The sequence below is a fragment of the Heterodontus francisci genome, chromosome 13 (genome assembly GCF_036365525.1).
Source record: "Heterodontus francisci isolate sHetFra1 chromosome 13, sHetFra1.hap1, whole genome shotgun sequence".
In the NCBI taxonomy this organism is placed as follows: Eukaryota; Metazoa; Chordata; class Chondrichthyes; order Heterodontiformes; family Heterodontidae; genus Heterodontus; species Heterodontus francisci.
The window spans coordinates 64,625,026-64,638,022 of NC_090383.1; the positions used below are offsets into that span (position 1 = coordinate 64,625,026).

The 12,997-nt window shown below is 45.4% G+C and overlaps 1 protein-coding gene across 9 annotated transcripts in view; it reads left to right on the forward strand.

The window, feature by feature from the left end:
• LOC137376405 (girdin-like) overlaps positions 1-12,997 on the forward strand; it is a 413,979-nt gene that overhangs the window by 289,864 nt on the left and 111,118 nt on the right. For all 9 annotated transcript variants that reach the window (XR_010976210.1, XR_010976209.1, XM_068044907.1 and 6 more), the window contains one exon: positions 3,445-3,588. Coding sequence is in view for 7 of the 9 variants with exons in the window: in XM_068044907.1 (XP_067901008.1) it covers positions 3,445-3,588 (144 nt within the window). In the remaining 2 variants the exon portion in view is untranslated. The remainder of the gene's footprint in view (positions 1-3,444; positions 3,589-12,997) is intronic.

Below are 12,997 nucleotides of genomic sequence, written 5' to 3' on the forward strand. Positions count from 1 at the left end.
GCAGATTTGACTCGACTGGCTATGATTTTGGACAGAATCTTGTAGTCAACATTAAGCAGTGAGATGGGCCGCCAATTTCTGATTTCTGCCCTCTCCCCCTTCTGCTTGTAAATGAGGGTGATGATGCCTTTCCTCATGGATTCTGACATGCTGCCGGCCAGGAGCATACTCTCGTATACTTCCAGCAGGTCCGGGCCGACCCAGTCCCACAGGGCCGAGTACAACTCGACCGGTAAGCCGTCGTTCCCGGGAGTTCTACTCGTCTCGAAGGACTCGACGGCCTTTGTCAGCTCGTCCAGAGTTAGCGGCTTGTTCAATCTCTCCCTCCTGCTGTCATCTAAGACCTCTGTGATGGATGACAGGAAGGACTGGGAGGCTCTGCTGTCTGTGGGCTTCGCGTCATACAGCCCAGCATAAAAGGATTTGCTGATCCTTAGTATGTCGGACTGCGAAGACGTTACCGAGCCATCATCTTCCTTCAGGCTGAGAAGTTTTTTTTTATTTCCAAAATATACTTTATTCATAAAAATCTGTAAAAATTACATTGCCAAACAGTTTCCAAACAGCACCAAAAAATACAAACATTGCAAGGGAGATCAGTTTCCTTCAATACTGTCATGAGTTTCTTCCCAACCCTTCCGTTTCACAATTGTCATGTCAATTACAGTTTTACATTTACAGCAATTGAGAATATTAACGATACAGTTCGAGGGGTTTCCCATGGATCCAGCCCCTCAGTCCAGCTTGGTGGGGGAACCTTACACTGTGGTCTTTCCCCATTGAGCCTTTGCTGCGGCTGCCCCAAGCTTTAGTGCGTCCCTCAGCACGTAGTCCTGGACCTTGGAATGTGCCAGTCTGCTACATTTGGTGGTGGACAACTCTTTGCGCTGGAAGACCAGCAAGTTTCGGGCAGACCAAAGAGCGTCTTTCACCGAATTGATAGTCCTCCAGCAGCAGTTGATGTTTGTCTCGGTGTGCGTCCCTGGGAACAGCCCGTAGAGCACAGACTCCTGTGTTACAGAGCTGCTTGGGATGAACCTTGACAAAAACCACTGCACCTCTTTCCACACCTGCTTTGCAAAGGCACATTCCAGGAGGAGGTGGGCGACCGTCTCTTCCCCACCACAGCCAACGCGGGGGCACTGTGCGGAGGGGGCGAGACTTCGGGTGTGCATGAAGGATCTGACGGGGAGGGCCCTTCTCACCACCAGCCAAGCTAAGTCTTGGTGCTTGTTTGAAAGTTCTGGTGATGAGGCATTCCGCCAAATGACTTTGACGGTCTGCTCGGGGAACCATCCGACAAGATCCAACGTTTCCTTTTCCCGTAGGGCCTTGAGGACATTCCATGCAAACCACTGCCTGATGGACCGGTGGTCAAAGGTGTTTTCCCGCAGAAACTGCTCCACGAAGGATAGGTGGTACGGCACGTCCCAACTGCACGGAGCGTTCCGCGGCAATGTGACAAGGCCCATCCTTCGCAACACCGGGGACAGATAGAACCTCAGCACGTAGTGACACTTGGAGTTTACATACTGGGGATCTACACACAGCTTGATGCAGCCGCACACGAAGGTGGTCATCAGGATGAGGGCCACGTTGGGTACATTTTTCCCGCCCTTGTCCAGAGATTTGAACATCGTGTCCCTCCGGACCCGGTCCATTTTAGATCCCCAGACGAAGCGGAAAATGGCTCGGGTGATTGCCACGGCACAGGAGTGGGGTATGGGCCAGACCTGCGCCACGTAGAGCAACAACGTGAGCGCCTCGCACCTGATGACCAGGTTCTTACCCACAATGGAGAGAGATCGCTGCCCCCACATGCCCAACTTTTGTCGTACCTTGGCTACTCGCTCCTCCCATGTTTTGGTGCACGCCCCGGCCCTTCCGAACCATATCCCCAGCACCTTCAGGTAATCTGACCGGACGGTGAAGGGGACAAAGGATCGGTCAGCCCTGTTGCCAAAGAACATGGCCAGGCTGAGAAGTGATATATCTGACATTTTCGATATAAAAGCAAAGTAGATTCAGGTGCAACTAAAATGCCAATCCTATGAATGATGGTGCCAGTGATACTTGTGGTGGCCAATGGAAAAATCTCTACACATGTTGTAAATAGTGAGGGGGAAAGCCTTAGATTACAGGACGATATAGATGGCTGGTAAGATGGGCAGATCAGTGGCAAATGGAATTTAATCCTGAGAAGTGTGAGGTGATGCATTTTGGGAGGACTCACAAGGCAAGGGTGGTAGGACCCCAGGAAGTACAGAGGGTTAGAGTGACCTTGGTGTACTCGTCCAGAGATCACTGAAGGCAGCAGCACAGGTAGATAAGGTGGTTAGGAAGGCATATGGGATATTTGCTTTTATTAGACGAGGCATAGAATATAAGAGCAGGGAGGTTATGATGGAGCTGTATAAAACGCTAGTTAGGCCTCAGCTGGAGTACTGTGTATAGTTCTGGTCGCCACACTGTAGGAAGGATGTGATTGCACTGGAGAGGGTGCAGAGGAGATTCACCAGGATGTTGCCTCGGCTGGAGCATTTCAGCTATGAAGAGAGACTAGATAGGCAAGGGTTGTTTTCCTTAAGAGCAGAGAAGGCTGAGGGAGGACGTGATTGAGGTATACAAAATTATGAGGGCGTAGATAGGAAGAAACTTTTTCCCTTAGCGGAGGTGTCAATAACCAGGGGGCATAGATTTAAGGTAAGGGGCAGGAGGCTTAGAGGAGATTTGAGGGAAAAAATTTCACCCAGAGGGTGGTTGGAATCTGGAACACGCTGCCTGAAGGGGTGGGAGAGGCAGGAACCCTCAACATTTAACAAGTATTTAGATGAGCACATGAAATACCATAGCATACAAGGCTACAGGCCAAGTGCTGGAAAATGGGATTAGAATAGATAGATGCTTGATGGCTGGCACGGACAAGATGGGCTGAAGGGCCTGTTGCTGTGCTGTATAACTCTGACTCTATGAGGATCTTTTGAAGCTGAACTTTGTGGCTTTTCAGGATAGCTTTGTTCATAACAATCAACTTGGAGGTGTTTGGTGCTTATACTTTTGATCTTAAGACAAATGTTCTCGTGGATTGTATCTGCAATCTCCATTCTTATCTATTTCCCTTATGTACAGGAACTTTCATGTGGAGGGAACTGGAAAGGAGCCTGAGCCCAGGGGGTGTGATTACAGCTGTATACAAAGAGCCTTATTCAAGCAATTTAGTATTGTTTTTTTACATGATCAGTCAGGAGAATAAGCACTTTGATACTTAAAGCTTTCCGTCCTGTAAACATGTAAACAATTCCCACTGCCAGTTTCTGTGGAAGTTTTTTTTAAACCTTACAAGACAATTCTTTAATATCTGTGCATTTTCTGTTATTTTGGATGGAATGATTGTCCTTTTCCCATTAAAATGAAAGCTTGATTCTCGTTAAATTGTGTGCACAGATACAATGAGCTGTTGAAGCAAAAGGCCCAACTGGAGGAGTTGGAGACAGTTTTGAAAAAAGAGCAGGAGAAAATGCAGCATGAGGTTGAAAAACATGAAACCACGGTGCACGAGAATCAGAAACTCCGTAATGAAAATGACAGGTTGGTGGAGTCATTAGAAATTTTTATGTGTTGTTGTTTTTCTGATTGTGTGTATCACTCATTGGTCTTTTCATGTGATGTCCCTCAGCAAACTGGATGGAGCTGTCTCAGCTTCTGGCACTGGAGAAGGTACAAAATAAAAATAACAAGGACATTACTAGACCTGAGAGGTTATAACTATCTTGAAGGACTGAACAGGTTAGGGCTCTTTTCTCTAAGAAAGAGAAGATTGTGGGGTGACCTGATAGAAGTCTTTAAGATTCTTTTGAGGTTTGCTGGGATAAATATAGAGAAGATGTTTCCATTTGTGGAGAGTCCATAATTAGGAGTCATAAATATAAGGCAGTTACTCATAAATCTAATAAAGAATTCAGGAGAAATTTCTTCACCATGGAGAGTGTTTAGATGAGGAACTTGCTACCACATGGCGTAGTTGAGTCAAATAGCACAGATACCATCAAGGGGGAGACTAGATAAAGTACATGGAGAAAGAAATAGAAGAATATGCAGATAGGGTCACATGAAGTAGGGTGGGAAGATTTGTGAGGAGCATAAAACACTAGCACAGACCACTTGGACCAAATGACCTGTTTTTATGCTGTAAATTTTATATAATTCAGATTTTTTTACTGTCACTCCATTTTGTCTGATACGCAGTAGATAGGTTTTCCAAGTGCAAGTTGTGTCTGCATTCTAATATTTGCTTAGCTCATTAAACATGAACTACTTTCCCAGTGGCTGAATAACCCTTCGAGATTATCCAAATTTAAATGATAGTTACTACTGACAGGTTCAAATACAGGACTTTTGAATAGGAATTTTTAGTTTATACATTTTTGTTTAGCAAAATGTGGCATGTCCATAATGCCTTTTCGTAATGGTGAGAGACTAGGAGCTATGAAGGAGCAAAGGGATTTAGGTGTTCATGTACACAAATCATTAAAAGTTAGTGCACAGATACAAAAAAAAGTATGAAAAAGACTAATAGAATACAAAGAACGAACAAAGAACAGTACAGCACAGGAACAGGCCATTCGACCCTCCAAGCCTGCGCCGATCTTGATTCCTGCCTAAACTAAAACCTTCTGCACTTACGGGGTCCATATCCCTCTATTCCCATCCTATTCATGTATTTGTCAAGATGCCTCTTAAATGTCTCTATGGTACCTGCTTCCACCACCTCCCCCGGCAACAGGTTCCAGGCACTCACCACCCTCTGTGTAAAGAACTTGCCTCGCACATCCCCTCTAAACTTTGCCCCTCTCACCTTAAACCTATGTCCCCGAGTAACTGACTCTTCCACCCTGGGAAAAAGCTTCTGACTATCCACTCTGTCCATGCCGCTTATAACTTTGTAAACCTCTATCATATCGCCCCTCCACCTCTGTCGTTCCAGTGAAAACAATCCGAGTTTATCCAACCTCTCCTCACAGCTAATGCCCTCCAGACCAGGCAACATCCTGGTCAACCTCTTCTGAACCTTCTCCAAAGCCTCCACATCCTTCTGGTAGTGTGGTGACCAGAATTGCACACAATATTCTAAGTGTGGCCTAACAAGTTCTGTACAGCTGCAGCATAACTTGCCTATTTTTATACTCTATGCCCCGACCGATGAAGGCAAGCATGCCGTATGCCTTCTTGACTACCTTATCCACCTGCGTTACCACTTTCAGTGACCTGTGGACCTGTACACCCAGATCTCTCTGCCTGTCAATACTCCTAAGGGCTTTGCCATTTACTGTATACTTCCCACCTGCATTAGACCTTCCAAAATGCATTACCTCACATTTGTCCGGATTAAACTCCATCTGCCATTTCTCCGCGCAAGTCTCCAACCGATCTATATCCTGCTGTATCCTCTGACAATCCTCATCACTGTCCGCAACTCCACCAACCTTTGTGTCGTCCGCAAACTTACTAATCAGACCAGCTACATTTTCCTCCAAATCATTTATATATACTGCAAAGGTCCCAGCACTGATCCCTGCGGTACACCACTAGTCACATCCCTCCATTCAGAAAAGCACCCTTCCACTGCTACCCTCTGTCTTCTATGACCGGGCCAGTTCTGTATCCATCTTGCCAGCTCCCCTCTGATCCCATGTGACTTCACCTTTTGTATCAGTCTGCCATGCGGGACCTTGTCAAAGGCTTTACTGAAGTCCATATAGGTAACATCCACTGCCCTTCCATCATCAATCATCTTTGTCACTTCCTCAAAAAACTCAATCAAATTAGTGAGACACGACTTCCCTTTCACAAAACCATGCTGCCTCTTGCTAATAAGTCCATTTGTTTCCAAATGGGAGTAAATCCTGTCCCGAAGAATCCTCTCTAATAATTTCCCTACCACTGACGTAAGGCTCACCGGCCTATAATTTCCTGGATTATCCTTGCTACCCTTCTTAAACAAAGGAACAACATTGGCTATTCTCCAGTCCTCTGGGGCCTCACCTGTAGCCAATGAGGATGCAAAGATTTCTGTCAAGGCCCCAGCAATTTCTTCCCTTGCCTCCCTCAGTATTCTGGGGTAGATCCCATCAGGGCCTGGGGACTTATCTACCTTAATGCTTTGCAAGACACCCAACACCTCCTTTTTGATAATGAGATGACAGACTACCACTCCCTTCCCTAGGCTCATCATCCACCAAGTCCTTCTCCTTGGTGAATACTGATGCAAAGTACTCATTTAGTACCTCGCCCATTTCCTCTGGCTCCACACATAGATTCCCTTCTCTGTCCTTGAGTGGGCCAACCCTTTCCCCCGTTACCCTCTTGCACTTTATATACGTATAAAAAGCCTTGGGATTTTCCTTAATCCTGTTTGCCAATGACTTCTCATAACCCCTTTTAGCCCTCCTGACTCCTTGCTTAAGTTCCTTCCTACTGTCTTTATATCCCTCAAGGGATTCGTCTGTTCCTAGCCTTCCAGCCCTTACGAATGCTTCCTTTTTCTTTTTGACGAGGCTCACAATATCCCGCGTTATCCAAGGTTCCCGAAACTTGCCAAATTTATCCTTCTTCCTCACAGGAACATGCTGGTCCTGGATTCTAATTAACTGACGTTTGAAAGACTCTCACATGTCAGATGTTGATTTACCCTCAAACAGCCGCCCCCAATTTAAATTCTTCAGTTCCTGCCTAATATTGTTATAATTAGCCTTCCCCCAATTTAGCACCTTCACCCGAGGACTACTCTTATCCTTATCCACAAGTACCTTAAAACTTACGGAATTATGGTCACTGTTCCCGAAATGCTCCCCTACTGAAACTCCGACCGCCTGGCCGGGCTCATTCCCCAATACCAGGTACAGTACGGCCCCATCCCTAGTTGGACTATCTACGTATTGTTTCAAGAAGCCCTCCTGGATGCTCCTTACAAACTCTGCCCCATCGAAGCCCCTAGCCCTAAGTGAGTCCCAGTCAATATAGGGGAAGTTAAAATCACCCACCACTACAACCCTGTAACCTTTTACATCTTTCCAAAATCTGTCTACATATCTGCTCCTCTATCTCCCGCTGGCTGTTGGGAGGCCTGTAGTAAACCCCGAACATCATTGGCTTTTAATAAGAACATAAGAAATAGGAACAGCAGTTAACCACACGGCCCCTCGAGCCTGCTCTGCCATTCAGTACGATCCTATCTGATCATCTGCTTCAACTCCACTTTCCCACCTGCTCATATCCTTTGATTCCCTGAGAGGCCAAAAAGCTTTCTACCTAGCCTTAAATATATTCAACAATGGAGCACCCACAATCTTCTGAGGTCGAGAATTCCAAAGATTCAAAACACTTTGAGTGAAGAAAATTCTCCCCTGCCCTAAATGATCAGCCCTTATCCTAAAACTGTGCCCCTCTGTTCTAGTTTCCTCAGCCAGGGGAAACAGCCTCTCATTGTCGACCCTGTCAAGCCCCTTCAGAATCCTGTATGTTTCAATGAGATCTCCTCGCATTTTTCTAAATTCCATAGAGTACAGGCACAATTTACTCAGCCTCTCATCATAGGACAACCCTCCCATCCAGAAACCAATCTAGTGAACCTTCGCTGTAGTGTCTCCAAGGCAAATATATCCTTCCTTAGGTATGGAGACTAAAACTGTACACAGTACTCCAGGTGTGGTCTCACCAAAACCTTGTACAATTGTAACAAGATTTCCTTATTCTTGCACTCCAGTCCTCTTGCAATAAAGGCCAACATGACATTTGCCTTCCTAATTGCTTGCTGTACCTGCATGCTAAATTTCCTTGGATTGCATATACAAGGATACCCAAGATCCTTCTGAACATTAACATTTACAAGTTTCATTCCTTTTAAAAAAAAAAATATTCAGCTTCTCTATTCTTACAACCAAATATGAATTCCCCACATCATGCCCCATCTGCCACTTTGTTGCCCACTCACTTAACCTGCCTATATTTCTTTGCAGCCTATTTCGTTGCAGCCTCTGTGTCCTTACAGCTTACATTTCCACCCACCTTTGTATAGTCAGCAAACTTAGGTACATTATTCTCAGTTTCTTCATCTAAATCATTAATATAGATTGTAAATAGCTGAGGCCCCAGCAATGATCCTTGTTGCACTTCACTAGTTATCGCCTGCCAACTTGAAAATGCCCCATTTATCCCGCCTTTGTGTTTCCTGTCCATTTACCAATTCACTTTCCATGCAATTATATTACTCCCAAATCCATACCTTGCATATTAACCTTTTGCGTGGCACCTTATCAAATGCCTTTTGGAAATGCAAGTATACTACATCTATCTGAAGGGGATTGGAATGCAAAAATGTGGAAGTGATGCTTCAGTTGTACAGAGCTTTGTGTAAGGACATAACGGGTCAGTCAGATTAACATCAGTGGTTGGTAAGGTTTTAGAAACAATAATAAGGTAAAAAATCAACAGGCACTTGGAGAGATTTGAGTTAATTAAGGGGAACCAGCATGGATTTGTAAAAGGCAGATCCTGCTCGACTAATCTAATTGATTTTTTTGATGATGTAACAGAGAAAGTTGATGAAGGGAAAATAATGGATGTTGTCTACATGGATTTTAAGAAAGCATTTGACAAAGTACCACATAAAAGGCTGGTTAGCAAAATGGAGGCCCATAGAATAGGAGGGTCAGTGTCCAATTGGATAAAAAAAATTGTCTGAAGGAGAGAAAACAGCAAGTCATGGTAAATGGTTGTTTTCCAGTCTAGAGGATGGCAGACAGTGATGTTGCCCAAGATTCAGTGCTAGGACCACTGCTTTTTGTGATATATTTAAAGGACTAGGATTTTGGAAATAGAGTAAAATTTCAAAATTTGCCTATGATAGCAAACTTGGAGGTGTGGCAGCCAGTGAGGATGACTGAATCGACTGAAACAGGACCTAGATAACAGAATAGGCAGACAAGTGGCAGATGGAATTTAATACAGAGAAGTGTGAGGTCATGCACTTTGACAGAAGGGATAGGGAAGGGCAATATAGACTTAATGGCAAATTCTAATTAGTGTGCAGGGACAGAGGGACCTGGGGGTTCATGTGCTTAAATCTTTGAAGGTGGCAGGATATATTGATTCCTCTGGGAAGTGCAAGTAGAGCCAGGACCACGGCACTATGGGTGGCTCAGCTGTCCAGGGTGGAAGAGCAATAGTGGTAGGGGATTCAATAGTGAGGGGAACAGGCAGGTGCTTTTGTGGCTGCACATGTGACACCAGGATGGCCTCCCTGGTGCCAGGGTCAACAGTGTCACTAAGCAGCTACAGGACCTTCTGAGGGGGGAGGGTGAACAACCAGAGGTCGTGGTCCATATTGGCACCAATGGCATAGGCAGAAAGAGGGAGCTAGGAGAGAGATTGAAAAGCAGGACCTCAAATGGTAGTAATCTCCAGATTACCCCTGGTGCCATGTGCTGGTGAGTACGGAAATAGGAAGATCAAGCTGATGAATATGTGGCTGGAGAGATGGTGCGGGAGGGAGGGCTTTAGATTACTGAGGCATTGGGACCGATTCTGGGGGAGGTGGGACCTGTACAAGATGGACAAGTGACACCTCAACAGGGCCAGCGCCAATATCCTTTCCGGGTGTTGCTAGTCCTGTTGGGGAACGTAAGAGTAGATTCAGAAGGGAGAGAAGAAAAGTTGGAAATGGAAGGCAGAAAATCAGTAAACGTGTTTGGAAGACAGAAGATACAAAGCCTAGAAAATAGACAGCAAGGGATGTTGGCAGTGCTAAATGGTATATACTTCGATGCAAGAAGTCTAGGGAATAAGGCACATGAGCTGAGAACACAAATTGACATGTAAGAGTATGATGTAGCTTTACTGAGACATGGCTGAAAGAAGGGCAGGAATGGCAGTTCAACATTCCTGGTTACAGGGTTTTCAGGTTGAGATAGAGAAGGGGATAAAAAAGCAATATTGATGAAAGAAACAATTGTAGTTGTCAGGAGGGATGATATGGTAGAAGGAGAATCAAATGAGGCCAGATAGGTTGAACTGAAGAACAAAAAAAGGACAATCATACTACTGCGAGTATACTATAAGATTACTATTGGATGACTGAGACTGGGTTGAGGGAAGGGCATGATTGGCAACTAAATATCCCAGGATATCGATGCTTCAGGCGGGATAGAGAGGGAGGTAAAAGGGGTGGAGGAGTTGCATTACTGGTCAAAGAGGATATCACAGCTGTGCTGAAGGAGGGCACTATGGAGGACTCGAGCAGTGAGGCAATATGGGCAGAACTCAGAAATAGGAAGGGTGCAGTAACAATGTTGGGGCTGTACTACAGGCCTCCCAACAGCGAGCGTGAGATAGAGGTACAAATATGTAAACAGATTATGGAAAAATGTAGGAGCAACAGGGTGGTGGTGATAGGAGATTTTAATTTTCCCAACATTGACTGGGATTCACTTAGTGTTAGAGGTCTAGATGGAGCAGAATTTGTCAGGAGCATCCAGGAGGGTTTTCTAGAGCAGTATGTAAACAGTCCAACTCGGGAAGGGGCCATACTGGACCTGGTGTTGGGGAATGAGCCTGGCCAGGTGGTTGAAATTTCAGTAGGGGACTACTTTGGGAATAGTGATCACAATTCCGTAAGCTTTAAAATACTCATGGACAAAGACGAGAGTGATCCTAAAGGAAGAGTGCTAAATTGGGGGAAGGCCAACTATACCAAAATTCGGCAGGAGCTGGGGAATGTAGATTGGGAGCAGCTGTTTGAAGGTAAATCCACATTTGATATGTGGGAGGCTTTTAAAGAGAGGTTGATTAGCGTGCAGGAGATGCATGTTCCTTTGAAAATGAGGGATAGAAATGGCAAGATTAGGGAACCATGGATGACAGGTGAAATTGTGAGACTAGCTAAGAGGAAAAAGGAAGCATACATAAGGTCTAGGTGGCTGAAGAAAGACGAAGCTTTGAAAGAATATCGGGAATGTAGGACCAATCTGAAACGAGGAATTAAGAGGGCTAAAAGGGGTCATGAAATATCTTTAGCAAACAGGGTGAAGGAAAATCCCAAAGCCTTTTATTCATATATAAGGAGCAAGAGGGTAACTAGAGAAAGGATTGGCCCACTCAAGGACAAAGGAGGAAAGTTATGCGTGGAGTCAGAGAAAATGGGTGAGATTCTCAACGAGTACTTTGCATCGGTATTCACCGAGGAGAGGGACATGAAGGATGTTGAGGTTAGGAACAGATGTTTGATTACTCTAGGTCAAGTCGGCATAAGGATGGAGGAAGTGTTGGGTATTCTAAAAGGCATTAAGGTGGACAAGTCCCCAGGTCCGGATGGGATCTATCCCAGGTTACTGTGGGAAGCGAGAGAGGAAATAGCTGGGGCCTTAACAGATATCTTTGCAGCATCCTTAAACACGGGTGAGGTCCCGGAGGACTGGAGAATTGCTAATGTCCCCTTGTTTAAGAAGGGTAGCAGGGATAATCCAGGTAATTATAGACCGGTGAGCCTGACGTCAGTGGTAGGGAAGCTGCTGGAGAAGTTACTGAGGGATAGGATCTATTCCCATTTGGAAGAAAATGGGCTTATCAGTGATAGGCAACATGGTTTTGTGCAGGGAAGGTCATGTCTTACCAACTTAATAGAATTCTTTGAGGAAGTGACAAAGTTGGTTGATGAGGGAAGGGCTGTAGATGTCATATACATGGACTTCAGTAAGGCGTTTGATAAGGTTCCCCATGGTAGGCTGATGGAGAAAGTGAAGGCACATGGGATCCAAGGTGTACTAGCTGGATGGATAAAGAACTGGCTGGGCAACAGGAGACAGAGAGTAGCAGTGGAAGGGAGTTTCTCAAAATGGAGACGTGTGACCAGTGGTGTTCCACAGGGATCCGTGCTGGGACCACTGTTGTTTGTGATATACATAAATGATTTGGAGGAAAGTATAGGTGGTCTGATTAGCAAGTTTGCAGACGACACTAAGATTGGTGGAGTAGCAGAAAGTGAAGGGGACTGTCAGAGAATACAGCAGAATATAGATAGACTGGAGAGTTGGGCAGAGAAATGGCAGATGGAGTTCAATCAGGGCAAATGCGAGGTGATGCATTTTGGAAGATCCAATTCAAGAGTGAACTATACAGTAAATGGAAAAGTCCTGGGGAAAATTGATTTACAGAGAGATTTGGGTGTTCAGGTCCATTGTTCCCTGAAGGCGGCAATGCAGGTCAATAGAGTGGTCAAGAAGGCATACGGCATGCTTTCCTTCATCGGACGGGGTATTGAGTACAAGAGTTGGCAGGTCATGTTACATTTGTATAGGACTTTGGTTCGGCCACATTTGGAATACTGCGTGCAGTTCTGGTCGCCACATTACCAAAAGGATGTGGATGCATTGGAGAGGGTGCAGAGGAGGTTTACCAGGATGTTGCCTGGTATGGAGGGCGCTAGCTATGAAGAGAGGTTGAGTAGATTAGGATTATTTTCATTAGAAAGACGGAGGTTGAGGGGGGACCTGATTGAGGTGTACAAAATCATGAGAGGTATAGACAGGTTGGATAGCAAGAAGCTTTTTCCCAGAGTGGGGGATTCAATTACTAGGGGTCACGAGTTCAAAGTGAGAGGGGAAAAGTTTAGGGGGGATATGCGTGGAAAGTTCTTTACGCAGAGGGTGGTGGGTGCCTGGAACGCGTTGCCAGTGGAGGTGGTAGACGCGGGCACGATAGCGTCGTTTAAGATGTATCTAGACAGATACATGAATGGGCAGGAAGTAAAGAGATACAGACCCTTAGAAAATAGGCGTCATGTTTAGATAGAGGATCTGGATCGGCGCAGGCTTGGAGGGCCGAAGGGCCTGTTCCTGTGCTGTAATTTTCTTTGTTCTTTGTTCTTTTGTTCCCTTAAAGAAAAAGGGTGGGACTAACAAATCCAGAGCCCCCTGGATGTCAAGGGGCTAAAAGAGAGGATAAA